This window comes from Metarhizium robertsii (assembly GCF_000187425.2).
Source record: "Metarhizium robertsii ARSEF 23 chromosome Unknown MAA_Scf_7, whole genome shotgun sequence".
NCBI classification, from domain to species: Eukaryota; Fungi; Ascomycota; class Sordariomycetes; order Hypocreales; family Clavicipitaceae; genus Metarhizium; species Metarhizium robertsii.
This window is the reverse complement of record NW_011942215.1, coordinates 484064-499485: the sequence shown is the minus strand read 5'-3', so window position 1 is coordinate 499485 and position 15422 is coordinate 484064. Positions and strand designations below refer to the sequence as shown.

The 15422-nt window shown below is 51.0% G+C and overlaps 3 protein-coding genes across 3 annotated transcripts; 1 reads left to right on the top strand and 2 right to left on the bottom strand.

The window, feature by feature from the left end:
* Positions 1 to 378: 378 nt before the first annotated feature.
* MAA_00802 (uncharacterized protein) lies at positions 379 to 3871 on the bottom strand (the record flags this gene model as incomplete). The annotated part of the gene is made up of 2 exons (XM_007818800.2): positions 379 to 3247; positions 3309 to 3871. 2 exons carry the CDS (start codon positions 3869 to 3871, stop codon positions 379 to 381), a joined length of 3432 nt encoding a protein of 1143 aa, XP_007816991.2.
* Positions 3872 to 8851: 4980 nt separating this feature from the next.
* On the bottom strand, positions 8852 to 9223 carry MAA_00803 (RmlC-like jelly roll fold protein; the record flags this gene model as incomplete). Its single annotated transcript, XM_007818801.2, has 2 exons — positions 8852 to 9110; positions 9153 to 9223. The coding sequence occupies 2 exons, from the start codon at positions 9221 to 9223 to the stop codon at positions 8852 to 8854; spliced, it is 330 nt and encodes a 109-aa protein (XP_007816992.2).
* A 1769-nt stretch (positions 9224 to 10992) lies between these two features.
* Positions 10993 to 13398, top strand: MAA_00804 (BcPLC2, phospholipase C; the record flags this gene model as incomplete). Its single annotated transcript, XM_007818802.2, has 3 exons — positions 10993 to 11448; positions 11511 to 13147; positions 13230 to 13398. The coding sequence occupies 3 exons, from the start codon at positions 10993 to 10995 to the stop codon at positions 13396 to 13398; spliced, it is 2262 nt and encodes a 753-aa protein (XP_007816993.2).
* Positions 13399 to 15422: the final 2024 nt, after the last annotated feature.

Sequence of the window (15422 nt, the reverse complement as noted above, 5' to 3'; positions counted from 1 at the left end):
AACAGATTGTGTGGTTGGACCTTCACATTAGCCACGTGTGACTGACTTACTCGAGTCTGATGGATAGATATGTACATTCAAAAACGCCCATTATAACTATTAACTATGCTCTGTTTGGGTATTCTAGCCAGCTGCCCCTGTACAAGATTTCTGAACCTCCCATCGCCTATTGCACTTGAATCGTTCAGACAAAACAAAAACGCCAATAGATAAATGAATGAACGAGGAAACCTTGGTGACATTAGGCTCGTAATTACATAATTAAAACGCAAAATAATAATTACCACATTCCCTTTTTTTGTGTTTTTGCCTCACGAGATGGCTTCAAGCAATCATCGCCCAAGGTATCAATCATCGTACGCCTGACAAGTGTGGTAATTATGCCCAGATGGGAATGTTTTTATATGCTGGCGAATTATAGCTGTGGAGGACCCGGTAAGGTGGCTGAGGCTCGTCCTTTGGACGCTCCAGAGAAGCAATTGCTAGAGATTCAGAAAAGGCCGGCCGGTGAATCAAAGTAGAGTGTCGACGCTGTGACATGAATACCGAGATATGGTCCTGGACTACCTGAGTCTGCTCCCGGCCCATGACGGTCGTTGTTTGGGATCGTACATGATTATGATGAAACTCATAACTTCGGACGCTCTCTTCATTGTTATTCTGAAGCCATTTCCTTTCGGCTAATCGCTTCTGCTGCCACGGTCGTTTTGAGAATGAACTGCGCAGGAGATCATCGCGCGGCGGCTCTGGTGGCAGCTCTTTGGTCAGATCCGCAACGGTCAGTCTTGATACAGATTTAGCTGCGGCCTCCGAGTTGGAATAGAAGGAATTTGCAAGATTCGGCGCCGATACGGGTGCCCTGGCTCTATACACGTCTAGCCCGGAGCTGATGTGAGTTCGCGCCGTTTGACTGGCAGGGAGAATCGCACGTTCATTTTTCATGAACCGGTTATCCTGGGTTCGCAACGTAGTGAAGGCCTCCTGGGGTGCCGCCTTTTCGGTGACGTTTCGGGTAGCCTCAAGTATGGCCTTGTGATTACCTATTTTTCTACTCTGGCGGGATGGATTTCGAGGAGGAGGTACAGGTTTCTCGCCGATGAATGCGTCCTGGTAAGCCTCCTCCATGGGCAAGGCAGCTGGGATAGCAACCGGAGTCGTAGTTCTTTGCAAGTGGGTATCATTATCTTCAGCCTCGGGGCCAGGTCCGTCCAGCAGTGCCTCAATATGGAATATTTTTGTGTCATCCCCTCTTGTGATAGTTGAGTCGCTCTTAGCACTCTCGGAACTCGAGAGACTCCTAACAGTCCCAGAACTGGCAATACTATTCAAGCTTTTGACGCTGTCCAGGCTGTTCATGCTCTTATGACCCTTGTAAGTTGTGCCACTTCTGATGCTGTGACCATAATGGCTGATTTCATCGTCATCGTCATCGTCATCCTGGCTATAATTGCTTTCGCTATACGCGATGGCGCTGTCGACGCTGACGATGGTTTTAAGTGATTCAGTGCTCCGGTTAGAATGTTTGGTAAGCTTCTTTGGCGAGGTTGGAAATACTCTGTTATGCTCACTGAGTCGCTCTTCGACGTCGACTGGAACCGTGGGGACCGCCCGGAGGTCATGCGAGCCATATCCGGTAGATAAGTCATCTTCTTTGTGATGTGCGAACAACCGCTGCAGCTTCCCGGCCAATTGGCTACCGCTGTTTGATCGAACCCTCGGTTGAACGGTACCGTCTTGACTCACAGAGCTGTCTTTGGATCGTAAAGTATCGTTATTGCTGTTTGAACCGTTTTGATCCAGTTGACTGCCATCGTCGCCAGTCCCTGAAACCGCAAGGCTATGCCGGGGTCGTATCAGGGACGACAACAGCCGCATACTGCTTCTTGACAGCGAGATGACCGAATCTCGCTGAGGGCCATTTAATGAATCGTCCTCAGTCTGATGACTAACAGCTCCGTCCTTATCGTCACCCATATTATTTGTGTCGCGTCCCGATAAGCCTTCAAGAGCGGTCTTATCAGCAACTCCAGAACCTACAACTGCAGGTTTTGATTGAATTGAGGTAGAGGAGCTATAACCGCTATCCGTCTGTGAAGGTGAGCCGGGGGAACTGAAAGAAGAGGAGGCCGATATAAAGCCGCTGTCCGGTCTAGATATGTCGTATAGATCAACATCATTTGCGGGCTTGATCTCTGAGCTGTCTGAGATACGATTCACGCTCGAATCATCGCTGGTGTCAAGAATTTCGTCTGCAAAATGTTTCAATGCCGCGTTATCCTCTGTAGTGGCTATTTGGTTTTGAGTCTGATTGCATGAATCCTCTTTTACTGCTTGAGGATGTGATGACGAAACTTCGCGCATAAAATCATAATCATCAAGAGGCTCCTCTATGAGCTCCCTCAGAATTGAAAGACGCTTTCTGCTAGACGCAGCCCCTGGCGTGTCACCGAAAGAGAAACGCCTGTGGCGTTTAGAACTGAATGAAACGGACGGGTTGCCGTTGAGATGGTCTTTTGTGCCATTCTTTGTGGCATTGATTGTTGAGAGCGTAGGATTAGAGAGATTCGGTACGCTCTGGGAGCCAAGACGGAAACCTGCATTTCGAGCTCCTATGCCATTCTTCAACTTCGCCGTTGTGGATTGGGTTTGCTTTCCTCCGTTGATATCGCGCATCCGTCTCGGGACCGAAGAAAAGTTTGTAATTCGGAGTGTCCCCAGTTTCAAACCGCCAAGCTGCTGATAGTCGGACTCACTGGGTGTGCCGGATCGCTCCTGTTCCGCCTTCATTTGCAGATCAGGTAGCGACATGTGCCTTTGAATCTTTCGTTTACTCTCACTCGCAGCGTCTTTGCCCGCCTCGGCACCTGTTGGTGCTGCACCAGCCAGAACAGATGCAAGCGATGTCGAGGATCTGAAGCTACTACGACCCCCAGGCAGCCTATAACGAGATGGCGTCCTTGTCGCGAGACCAGGAGTCTGAACCAGTGAGCGTCGACGCATCGGTATGTATGATAGGGCCGGCCTAGCATCACCAACTGCAGACACTGGCCGTTCGGCAGATGACTGGGGCGGAGTTGAGCGAGAAGAAGAGCCAGGGTCGCGGGAAGCATGACGATCGGATGTACTGGGGGGAGTAGAATTTTGGCGCTTGTCGACAAAACTGAGATTCAATGGAGAGAGTGGCATCAGACCCAACTTGGCCAAGGCGGGCTTTGCTGGTGTGTTTCGTCGTTCTTGGCTGTCCGCGCTGTCAAATATATGTGAGAAACGTATCCTTTTCAAGTTATTGATACGGATTCACGACTTACCCGACTTTTTGCAGTGGAGGTGGATTAGCAAGGCTACTTGTGCTCGAGGCACCGACTACAGCTGACTTGCGTATTGATTTGCGCCTAGGAACATCTGCTGTACGAACATTGTCTTGAGTAACGTGTGTTCTCCCGAAATCGACGGGCGTCGCCCTGTACGGTGTTGATAAAGTCGAGTTTTGTAATGAGAGTTCAGGTCTACGCCTTCTGACAGCGGGAGTCGACGATTTGTGTGGTACTGATGCCGTCGAACTCTGTAATTGAAGTTCAGGCTTATGTCTGCGCATTGCCAAGTTGCCTGGCTCGTGCCTTTTGGAGTCCTGCGACTGTGCTTGGACTGTCAGAGCGGCATTCGCATACTCTGGCCCAATATGTATGCGAGAATAACGGTTCAGATCCTGAGGAGAGGAGACATCATGAGCGTAGAAGGGGTGTTTGCGGAGGCCAGACTCGATTTCATCTTGGTTAGCGAGTCCATTCCGGTGATCTCGAGACGCCGAGCCTCCAACATCAGGCTGGGGATACGGCCGCGAAGCCGCCTGTGGTTTCTTCTGGAGCGACATGTACGGAGTGAGTGAGGAGGATCGATCGGGAAATGCGACGCGACCACTGTCATTGTCATGGGTCCCGGATTCCGCCCGGGTTCGTCTGCGATCAAACAACATAGGTCCCAGATGCCGGGAGAGGCCGGCGTAGAACGATCATATAATGCAGCAGGCCAGGCCCAGGAACTACTGGGGAGGAAAAAGGAAGCATACGATATGTCGAAGCAGGACGAACATGTGTGAGATGGTATAAGATGTATGTAGTTCAAAAGCAGTGCCAAGGGCGATAGTCAAAGCTAGTCGTGTGGAGGCTGGTTAATATTACTACGGATCAAGAGGACTGTCCGTGAGCATCAAGGTTTATGATGGTCGTGTTTGGAACTAGGAGAGAGGGGATCCCCGTCGGGAGGACGGAAGAAGACAACAAGTCTATAACCAAGGCAGGTCAGCGTGCGAACAAATTCCCCGAGCGTCCAATCGTACATACCCGGCTCGCCATCCAACAAGACTACCGCGGCGACCTTGCTTGCTCGATACGGAGAAGAGAGGCGCCACCAACGTTGGTGGAGACGGACATGGCAGATGGCCCAGCTGGACAAGGCGTTTGGCGGCGTCGTGTCGCCTGAAGCAGATAGACAACGGGTTTGGCTCCAAACGGCCCTGGAGGGTTCTGGAGCTCCTCCGAGGCGCCGTCAGGCCCCAAGCCAAGCGGTAAATGTGGCCGTAGTCGCGCCTGGCGACTGATGATGGCTGTCTGAGACACGAACCCCAACCGTACAGCATGTACGAAGCCGGCAGCCAGCCAACAACGCCGGCTATGCTGCCTGTCGAAAGGAGATGCAAGACATTGGCCGCCTTGGACGGTTGAACCTGTCGACTTGGCAGCCCAAGGCTACCAGATGTTTGCAGAGCATCGCGAGATGTGGGGAGGAGGAGGCAAGGGAGGAGAGCGAGGGAGGCCCGTGCTCGCCGCGAGCAAGCGAGCAAGCGATCGCACCATGGGAAATAGCCAGGAAGGGTCTTCGAATTCAGGTCATCCATGGCATGACTCCGAAACAAAGATCGAGGAGGCCATGGCCAAGTTGCCAAAACAGGCTCCGTCGAACGGCTTCTGGGGTCCTGGTCCTGGTCCTGGGCTGAGCCTCGCGCTCTGGGCATTCAACCGCAATATGAAACGGCCTGTCCAAGTCACACCTGGCATCGATGGGTCGCACTCCGCGTCCCGGCGTTTGTGGCCTTGGGATCCCCACACGGCCAGGGTAGTGGAATACGGATCACCAAACATCGATCGGCTCCATCGCCATTGGCATCGCACCGTCGATATGCGAATACCACTCTGCTCCTCCATGCCTACGTGCAAGCACCCGAGCTGCGATTGAGCGAGAGAGGAAGAGAAAGGATTATACTCCGTACATACATACAATCCTGGCCTTGCCAAGTTGCTAAGAAGCTGCGGGCGAGGGAGTTGCTGCTGAACATCTTGGCCACATCCATCCCCCCAGCTTTGATTTGCGCCACATACCGCGATACGAAGACAGCCACGCCGACAGCCACTACATGCACCTTGCCACAGCCCAGTAGGCGGGAGGGAGGGATGCTCGGGATGGATGCTACCTGCACCTGCATCGCCATGGATGGAAGGAAACATCGTCATCGTCGGCCTTGGCCGCCGTGCACCGCAGACCCTCGCGAGGGGTTGGTTTCAGATAAGGCCTGCTCACCTCTGCAGTGACACACATACCGAGCTCTAGCTATCATCGATTCAATGTTCCTACCTGGCCAACACGGGCGGTATAAACTGATGTACCACAGAAACCTTCCGAGTTGCTTATGGCCTCGTTAGTGGCAACAGGAACACGGGTAACCCTGCCAGCATCGCCACACGACTCTAAAGTTTAAACTTTTCCCTTGACGACGCTAGTACCGGTAGCGAAACACCTAATCTCCTATTGGCAAAGCATACGATCCAACGTGTTGGGTATTTACATCACGATAGTACATGACATTGTGAGGCCACGACATTTCGGCAGCGCACACAGTCTTGGAAACAGGGCCGCCGTTGACGGGCACGAAGCTGTATTATAGACTGGCCGCACTGAGTAGTCGTGTCTTTGATCATCATCACGCACACGGAGAAGTCGGTGGCTGCCATGGCGCAGTAGCCACTTGAGCAATTGGTGATATGGAAAGGTGAGGAGGCGGCCTCTCGCGATTCACGGCCAAAGGGACGAGGCGTATCATGATTTTCACAGTCTCTCTTGACAATTGTCACATGAGAGAAGCTTTTCTTGAGGGGCATATCATCATTACATCGCCCCATCGTGCTTGCCGTCATGATGGGTCCCTCTTGGGGCCAGGTTCAAGTTTCTTCTCTAGAAACGTCGGACGGAGCCCATGCCGAAAGTCACCGCAAATCCCTGCCACGGGTAAATGGATAACGGCGGTGAGACAAAGGATCATAAGCTTCCTTTCAGGCCTCGTGACATCATCATTCCACAGGTCTTTTGCTGTAAAAGTATCGGGGAGTTGGCCCATGTGTATTTAGGCCAACACCTTGATATTGGACGGCCCCGATAGCAGCTGTGATCCAAGAGTCATTTTCACTCTCACCCCGATCATATGTATATACCTTTCAAGATCCAGAGAGGGTCTGTCTGGCCATGTTCCGTACCTCAATGTCATGCAGCGCGTCCGCTTGACCGCATCGTAGATGCAGTATTCCGTATGTATGTACTTGGCACACTAACTTGAATCGTTCTGCAATGTGACCAAGCCTAAAACTACTGCAGGACCACGGTGACTTCACCATCAGGGATCTAGCTGCGAGAAAATACGTTGTCAGCTCCGTCGTGCCTGGTTCCTGGTCATCTGACTACATATGCAGCAGTGAACTCTGTGCTTGGGACCCTAGATAGCGGTGGAGTGAGTCGCACAAGAATAAGCCGCATTGACAGGAAAGACGTCGAGGGTAAGCTAACGCAGGTTTCTCCCGTGGAATACCCTATTAGTTACTACCTGCCTCTGCTGCGTGGATTGTTGTTTATGCGAGGCGGAGGAATGGCTCGCGCCACGACACATCGTGAAGAGAAGAGGTGCCATTAGGCAGAGTTGTTTATATAACGAGAAAGAAACAGATAACATAGCAGGAAAGGCATTTATGAGCTAGCTGGGGCTTATTGAAAACCTAGTTGGCAGCATCCAGCCATTTTCTTGCAGTGTGACCGCACCATGCCTTGCCTTGCCTCGTTCAGGGGGATCTGCGAACCTGATGCAACACTAAATTGTTGAATCCTTTATTTCTCACACAGGGGAATGTATGTTGTACAAACATTGTTGTCATTGAGTTTGTGCCCCTTCTCAAGCATTGGGATACATTGGGAAATGATTCACACCAACGAAATGACAAGATGGCACCGGCAAGAAACATCTGTATCCTAACCTGGCACCAAATACAGCATCCTCCAGCATGTGTAAACAGGAGAGAAAAACATTGAGATAGTTCAATTCGAGGGGTGAGTCCAATATACGGACTCTGCGCGAGGGATTAAAAGAGTTTCGGGTTCCTGTAGATCCGGCCAGCGCGGCCATTCTCAGTCCGCGACCCGCGAGGGGGAAAATGACTAGCATGGTGAAGAATTCGTCGACCGGAATAGGCAGCAGGACTTTTGCAGCCGGTGAATTGGATGGTGTCACCGAAGATGGGAACTCGATAAGTTTGCTTTGGGGATATTTCTGCCAGCTCTGGAGCATTTTCCGGCGTCTTCCTGGGTTGGCAGGGTTGATGACGATGATTGAACTTAGATGGATAGTTCCAGGAGTGTCTATGTAGGTTTTCTCGAAGGTGTTTTGTATTGCTGCTTCGGCCGCCATTCCCGCACATGAATACCACGTGGATAGGAGGCGTGTTGATTAGACAAGAGGTTCTCGTATGCATCGCCTACCGAGTATTGTGTCCTTGGCTCTAAAGAATGTGTGTACTTTGTGCAAGACATATTTGCCGAAAAAGCCCTCGTCCAAGGGCGAATAGTGTGTCAAACCTGGCTGCCTTGAAGAAAGGGATCAGATAATTGAGGCAACCCGACCCAATATAGGAGCTGAAAGAGTGCGAGCCTTCGGTACAGGCTTTCCAATTCGACTGCACTGAGAAGGAAGCGCCGATTTGCTGAGATGTCACTGAGTGCAACTGAAATGACGATTGAAGTCGGATGCTGCGCCTGACCTAATATACAGTCGGGTAGATGAACAGAACGTGAATCTTTTTCAGCAGTTGTCTCATTAAATCAAACTAATAGATTCATTTTCAGCTTGCTAGTCAGGAAAAGATTCCCTGGACCGAGAGCATCAAAGGACACTGTGTATAATCAATTTTTATTTCCACGTTCTCAGCAACCGGTACTTGATAACTTCATCCCGATTTTCTGAAATTCATATGCTGGGGCCAAACGGCTATCCAACAAAGGGCAAGATGAGAGCAAATAAACAAGAGAAAGACAGACCCAAAGGAGAGAACTGCGCATTCGCTTAGTATTGGCGCTGAATTATGTGACAAGTTGATTAGAGAAAGTCTGCCCTTCCTCTCATCCAAGGGGAGAAGCCCATCAGAGGCCCCGAAAAAGAGAGAAAGCAAAGACTTGTATATTCATAAACTAGATATCTGACATATTCAGCCATGGGCCGGTATTGCTGGATCTATTTGCTCCATGACTCAGTGGTTAAATCCGACAGCCACTCTGACAAAGCGTAACCTCATATCATACTGTCGAGACTTCATAAGGGGACTTGTATTCATCGTCAGATTGAAATATATTATGCAAGTCATGACTCGCCTAATGGATGCTCCCCCGAGCATCTATTACCTGGGACACAAGCGTCGCATCGCTGCCTTCTGAAGAGACAAGCCTTTCATTTTAGCTACCGCAGCAATTGTAGGCATATGAACAGAAAGGCATTACGCGGTTTGCCTCAAGTCAGAGCACAAGTCCAGAGCCCGAAGCAAAACTACTCCCCAATAACATACGTACAGCCTTGCTCTCCCATCCAAACTTCATGAACCCTTCCAGCATCAACATCTACTCTAGACCCAACGCCATACGTCTTCTTCTCCCTATCGGGCTCATTTGGGTACCACAGCGTCATCTCGCCAGCGACGACGAGATGAGTTGTCAGCCCGGAGTGAGAGTGAGGAGGATAATGCGCGTTGCTGTCGCAGTATGACGTCAGTCCCTGCGTCCAAGAATCTGTCCAGACTCGGGTGACGCTACAGGGTAGTTAGTCCCTCCCAGCCGCAGGTTCGACTTACGGTCCATCACTCCAAGTAAAGACGTGGCCGAAGCCCCAGGAACGCACTTGCGTCTCTTGTTCTCGGCCCATGATGAAAGTGGTCGTCTGTAGTCTGTGTGAGTCTTGTAGGGGCTCGATTTCAAAGGAGTAGCTGCGTCAGCATTTGATGGACTTTCGTTCATGGGGTGGTGGTGAAGAAGAGAGGTTGGCAGAGACTGCAACCCTGATTCGTCACGGAGGGCCCCACGTTCTTCCAGGTTGACTAGGCCTGGCGTCTGGTAAGACTGCAGAGGTTTGGCGCCCAATTCCGTTAACAGATGACGGTTTGAATGCGCCCCCGCCGCATCGCCCCGTTCCGCGGTCAGCCGCACAAGACATTGTACTAGTGCCGACGTAGGGAGGGAGTCCTTGGCGTTTGGGATAACGAGCTGGATTGTGGACGGGAATGGCTCCTCAGATGTGGTTTTTGTTGCGCGATGCATCTGTTCAGGACGGCATTCTGGGGTGCGCGTGCATTGTACTTTCGGTACTTGATCGCTTGTTGGCCCAGGCAGCATTCAACCATGGCCCCATGACTGTTCCTGCAGGACCGGGCGGGCCGCGCCTGCCTTGGGAGGCCAAAATGCCTTGGCTCAACTTTGGACGGCCTGTGCTTGTCCAAACACCAGATAATACCCAGCAACTACGTATTCGGTATCATGAAGCACTTTTTCCTTGGCCCTTGCTCAGATAAAATGCAGGACACTTCATTTCCCCCAAACGTAGCCGACTCATGCCCGTCATCATGCATCCACGGCATCCTCCTCAACTGCCTGCGATGGCATTGGATGTCTCAGTCGTATCCTCCTTCTCTGCGCCTCATATTCATGCGAGAACATTATCGTACCATTTATTACGGCGTGCTCCAGCCCTGCGTCGCTTCATCCCTCGATGTCTGCCGGCCGTCATTTGCCAATCATCCATCTTGGGTCTCCGGGCACCAACCAGGTTCCCATCGCCGTCCCGGAACCGTGTCTCACGGCCCCAATGCCTCTCCAATCGAAGAGCGAACACTACTGCAGGATGCCTCGTCAACTTTGATAGGGCTGTCATATCCATGGACTAAAGCCACTCCACTAGTCAAGCACTTTGCCCCGGTTCTGCCCCCAATGAGGCGCGGTGCGCGTGGTGGAAACCTGCAGATGCTGACAGGGAGAGATGGCGACAGGGAGACAAGCACACCAGCAAGCAGGGTCACCACGAGTTTTGGGCTGTTGTCAGCACCATGGGATATTACACTGCGTACTGCCTAGTCTTGGGTACCAAGGTAGTGAATGAGGCGGTAGGTCCTTGATTCTACGACGATCCGCCTTTGCGCTGCCCTGCTGACATTCCAAGCTTTGCTTCGAGCAAAGTCTCAAACCCAGTGACGTTTGTGACCTCGAGGCGTCGTATTATTTGATCTTCCCGGGGCTTCAAGCAGTATTTGAGCCTATTGCTACTCTATCCGTCCGGGTTTAGGGATTTGTTGGTTCGACTTGTGCACCGATCGCGCATGGTTTGCCTGTCCCAAGTCCGCTGGGGCCTGGTGCGCCGTCATCGGCATCAGCTGCTATCTTCGTGCCAAGTTTTTCAGATACGACTGTTGGCTATCGCATTCACTTGGAAACAGGCAGCGCAGCTTGTGCCATCGGAATGGCTTTTCTGTGCGGGTTTCCAGCGGTAAGTCTCAATGTTTTCACATATATTTGTGTTGCAATGCCGCCTGAAGATCTGTCCACGATTCGAGGGTTTCCCAGACTGATTTCCCTGTCTTCCAGCGTCGCCGTTTCTTAAGCCGCAAGCGCGATGATGCAGATTCTCCTAAACGAACTCGAACAATGTCTATCTTCGGAAGCTCAAATAAGAATGCACGTGAAGCGCTGCGAAGCTTGGTTGGAGTCTCAACGTTTATTCCGCCCGATAAATCAGCGCCACTGTCACCTAGTGGTCCAGCCGAAGGCAAGGCACCCATTGGCAATAGATTCCATGATATAGTTGACGAGCTATATGACGGGTTGAAGAGGAATGACAAATTTCTATCTAGAGAGAAGCTTTATGCCTTCCTCAGAGATGTTCAACGCGAACTCTTTATTAAAAATCTCGACAAGGAGCAGTATACAGCGGGAGAGTTCCGTCATGTGTTGGTAGAAGGTTATGGCGTCAATGCAATTGGGCCGCCTCCAGAGAAAGACCTCTCAAAACCTCTGACCAATTACTTCATCAACAGCAGCCATAATACATATCTGGATGGCAACCAGCTCTCATCGACCAGTACTCCAGAAGCTTACAGAAACGTTAGCCTTTCCTTGATGAGCTTGACATATCGGGGTACCTGAGCTGACGAATAAAAATCCAGGTTCTCTTGAGAGGTTGCCGCTGTATCGAAATTGACGTCTGGAATGGAGACCCTGCTCCAAGTCGAGAAAGATCAAAATCGCCCCATCGAGGCCACAGTAGAGGCCTGTCCAGGACGTCCCAGACCAATGTAGCTATTGCAAATGCATTGGAGAACGTGGATCATAAGGTCAAGGCGGCGGCGAACCATCTTCTAGGGGAAAAGGCTTCTCTTCACTCCCGAAGCCCCAGCACGCATAGCCGCACTATGGTGGAAGAAGTGTCCCCAAGAATAAGCATCCTAAACTTGCCGGATACGAAGCAGTCAACTGATAAGCTAGAGGTATCCCAGACACATGCTCCGAGATCTCCTCGACATCATAGTCCCCCAAGAGGCGAGCCAATTGTGACCCATGGACACACCCTGACCGTTCCCTGCGGATTTAGAGAAGTTTGCATAGCTGTTAAGGAGTCCGCGTTTGAAAACAACGACTTGCCAGTCATTATCAGTTTGGAAGTTCACGCCGATCACGAACAACAAGAGGTCATGGTGAAGATCATGAAAGAGGAGTGGCAAGACCTTCTTGTGACTGAAGCACACGAAGATTTTGATCCAAGGTTCCGCCTTCCGAAATTGCAGGACCTGAAACGGAAAATTCTGGTCAAGGTGAAGAAAGCTACCGTCACAATGGAGCCAGTTAGCCCTCGAAATACGGTGGACAGCACAACACCAGTTATCTCTCAAACTACTTCGCAGACTACCTCGCAAGTCATCGGAGACAGTATGACACAATTTCCTTCCCAAAGTACTTGGGGGGCAAGCACACCCGACCGTCTTCTCACAGCTCCAGCAGACTCGGATACAAACTCATCAGAAAACGACGTATGCCAGAGCGGCCGACCAATGCCTCCGGCAAAATCCGCCTCCGCTCCAGCCGCCCCAAGTATATCCCACGACAAGTCTAACACGGGCCGCATATGCCAAAGCCTAGGTGATTTGGCGGTATACACGCGAAGTGAACACTTCAAGACCTTCGAAGCGAAGGAGGCAAAGCGGCCAGCTCACATCTTCTCCATTAGCGAGAAGCGTATCTTGGAGCTGTATCAGAGACACCAACGCGATGTGTTCTTACACAACAAGAATTATTTCATGAGAGCGTATCCCGACAAGATGCGATGGGACAGTTCAAACCTTGACCCCAGCCTGTTTTGGAGACGCGGGGTACAAATGGCTGCCATGAACTGGCAAAACACAGATACGGGCATGATGATCAATGAGGGCATGTTTGCAGACGAGAAGGGCTGGGTTCTTAAACCGCCGGGATACCAAAGCTCCGATAAGTCGTCCGAATCCCACGACGATGCAACGCCCGGATCTAGATTAGATCTCCGCCTCACCATATTCGCCGGTCAAAATATCCCCACGGAAAGCGACGATTCGGGGGATGAACCAAGAAGCGGAAGCGCCATCCGTCCCTACGTCAAAGTCACACTTCATGTAGAGAAATCTGAATTGGCCACTGGTAAGGAAATAAGCGAAAGTAACTACAAGAAGCGAATAGGTGCGGGAGCAACGAACAACCCCAAGTTCCCGGAATCTAAAAGGCACCTCGAATTTACTGGCATAACCAAGGTCGTTCCTGAGCTCAGTTTCGTCCGGTAAGCTTCTCCCCCCCTTTCCCCCACAGGCTTTACCGACTTTCCCACCGTTACTTTAGAACCAAATCCTAATTTTTGTCAGTTTTCGAATCGGTGACGACTCCCGCATGAGCACATCAGTATTGGCATGGGCTTGTATTCGTCTCGACCGCCTCCGTTCGGGATATCGCTTCATTCCGCTGATGGATCTGGAAGGCGCTCCTATCCCCCGCGGTGCACTATATGTCAAAATTGAGAAATCACTCGTATAGGCCCTTTACAAGAGGCAGTGTACCCTTGCCCGATTTAAACATCATCTTATTCTGCATCACTATCTTTGAAGCCCGTCGTCACCGGCGGTAGAGTTGCTGGAAAAACACACAAAGTCACACAACCTCTTCTAATCCGACACAATCACCGAGCAGTCCGTCAAGAGACCAACATATCGGGCGTTTCTTTCTTTCTCTTTTTCCTTTCCTTTTTTTTTTTTTTACTTTTTCCCCCTGTGTACTTGTGAACGGTTCATTCTTTGGAAAATTTCCGGACTGGGCGGATAGGCAAAGGCTGGGGAACAGTTTGACAGCCATCAATTTGGTTCGCTTCGCATTGCATTTCATAGGCTGGTACATGAACGGATACAGCCAGCCACAAGCTGAAAGAGAGTTTATTGTCTGAAAGAGCGGTCTTTTGCAGGGATTCTTCAACCATTAGCCCCCGGCAAGCTCATGCACATTGAATAATGGAATAGTAATCCCAAATTCCCGTTCCGCGAGCACTTTCAGCTGCGAGAATGTCAGCCTCAATACACTAAGAAGTGGAAGAGATGGCTTTCTTGCGTGTCTTTTTTTCCCTGTTTTCTTTGCTTTTCCGTGCACAACAGCCACAAATCACCCCTGCGCCCTCGGCGGCATCTCAAAACGGGAAAATACGCTGTAAATTGAACACGGCGTCCTCCCCTGTCCCCCCCCATCGAAGAACAGAGTCTTAGAAGTAAAAACCGGGCTTTTGTTTCAAATGCAGTTTGCAATATTTCCGAGGCGCGATCGCCCAACAGGGTCGAGTCCCAGCCCCTTGGATCCGACCAAACCGGCGGCTCCCGAAGATTATCGCTGCCTCAAGTTGGGGTCACCGGGGGTGTACAGACCGGTACTTGTAAAACCAATCGATGCCTATGATGCGTCCAGAGGCTGTCTCGTGAAGAGCACAAAAAGGTCTATCCATTGCCATCCCGGACGCTTCCGTTGCACCATGAACGACTAGGTCGATCCCGAGTCCCTGGTCTCGGTGCCTCCCTCCCCCTCGGGGGTCCGCTTATAAATCCCTGATGGTACTTTGTTCACTCATGTGTTTGGTAGTTCCAAAAGATCCGACATTTCCATCGTCCTGTGGGCCATGGTCCCCAGACCAGTATCAGTATGTGACCATGGGGGAGACTGGGAAGACCTAGTCGACGGCGTTGGACGCCGGTCTCCCCGTACTACGGAATAGTTCCGGTTCGAAATACTTAGACGTCCAACGGCACCAGTGGCCCAGAGTTTTATTACTTCCTTGGCGCCTGATACGGATTTCGTCCCGAGTACTCCGTACTTTCTGTCTCGTACACGGAAGTAGCCGCAGTCATCTTTGCTTTTTATTCTAAGCTGCTTAAACACATACTAGACGTGGTCGGTATCGGCTTGCGCGCTCTTACTCAATGGGGATGCCCAGGGGAAGACATTCGAGGACCGTGCCCCTCTGTGGTTCTATAGCTGGAGGAGTTTACTCAACGAATACTGAGAAGAGTTGGTTACATCATGCAATTTGGGGGGTGTTGTAACCCTCGGTCGCGTAAAATAGTACTCAAGAGGCTTTCGAAAGAGAAGACGCCGAGGCCATGGTTCCCGCCTCTTGCTTAGCGTTCGGAATGTCTCAACTGTCAGACCCTACAATCTTTCTCGTTGTTTCTACGCTATTTTGCGGGACCGCCCGTGTGAGCATGGCTAGACTAGTAGTAGTGCTACTACTATCATGGCCGAGAGCTACGATGTGACCGGGAAGAACAATGAAGAATAGAGGCCAAGAGACTTGATTGAGTGTCATGGTGTGTGTGCTTTTGTGCTTCATTATTGGTTCCTGTGAATGATGATGACGACGTACTTACTACTTGAGGACCTGGTGCTACACGGTTCAACATACCAATGTAGGCAGGAGTTCCGATACAACATCTAGGATTAACAAGGCGGGGTTGGTTCATGAGCCTAGGAGTGGTCAACTGGCACTTTTGGCATTATCCTCTTGTACTACATCAGAAGCCTTA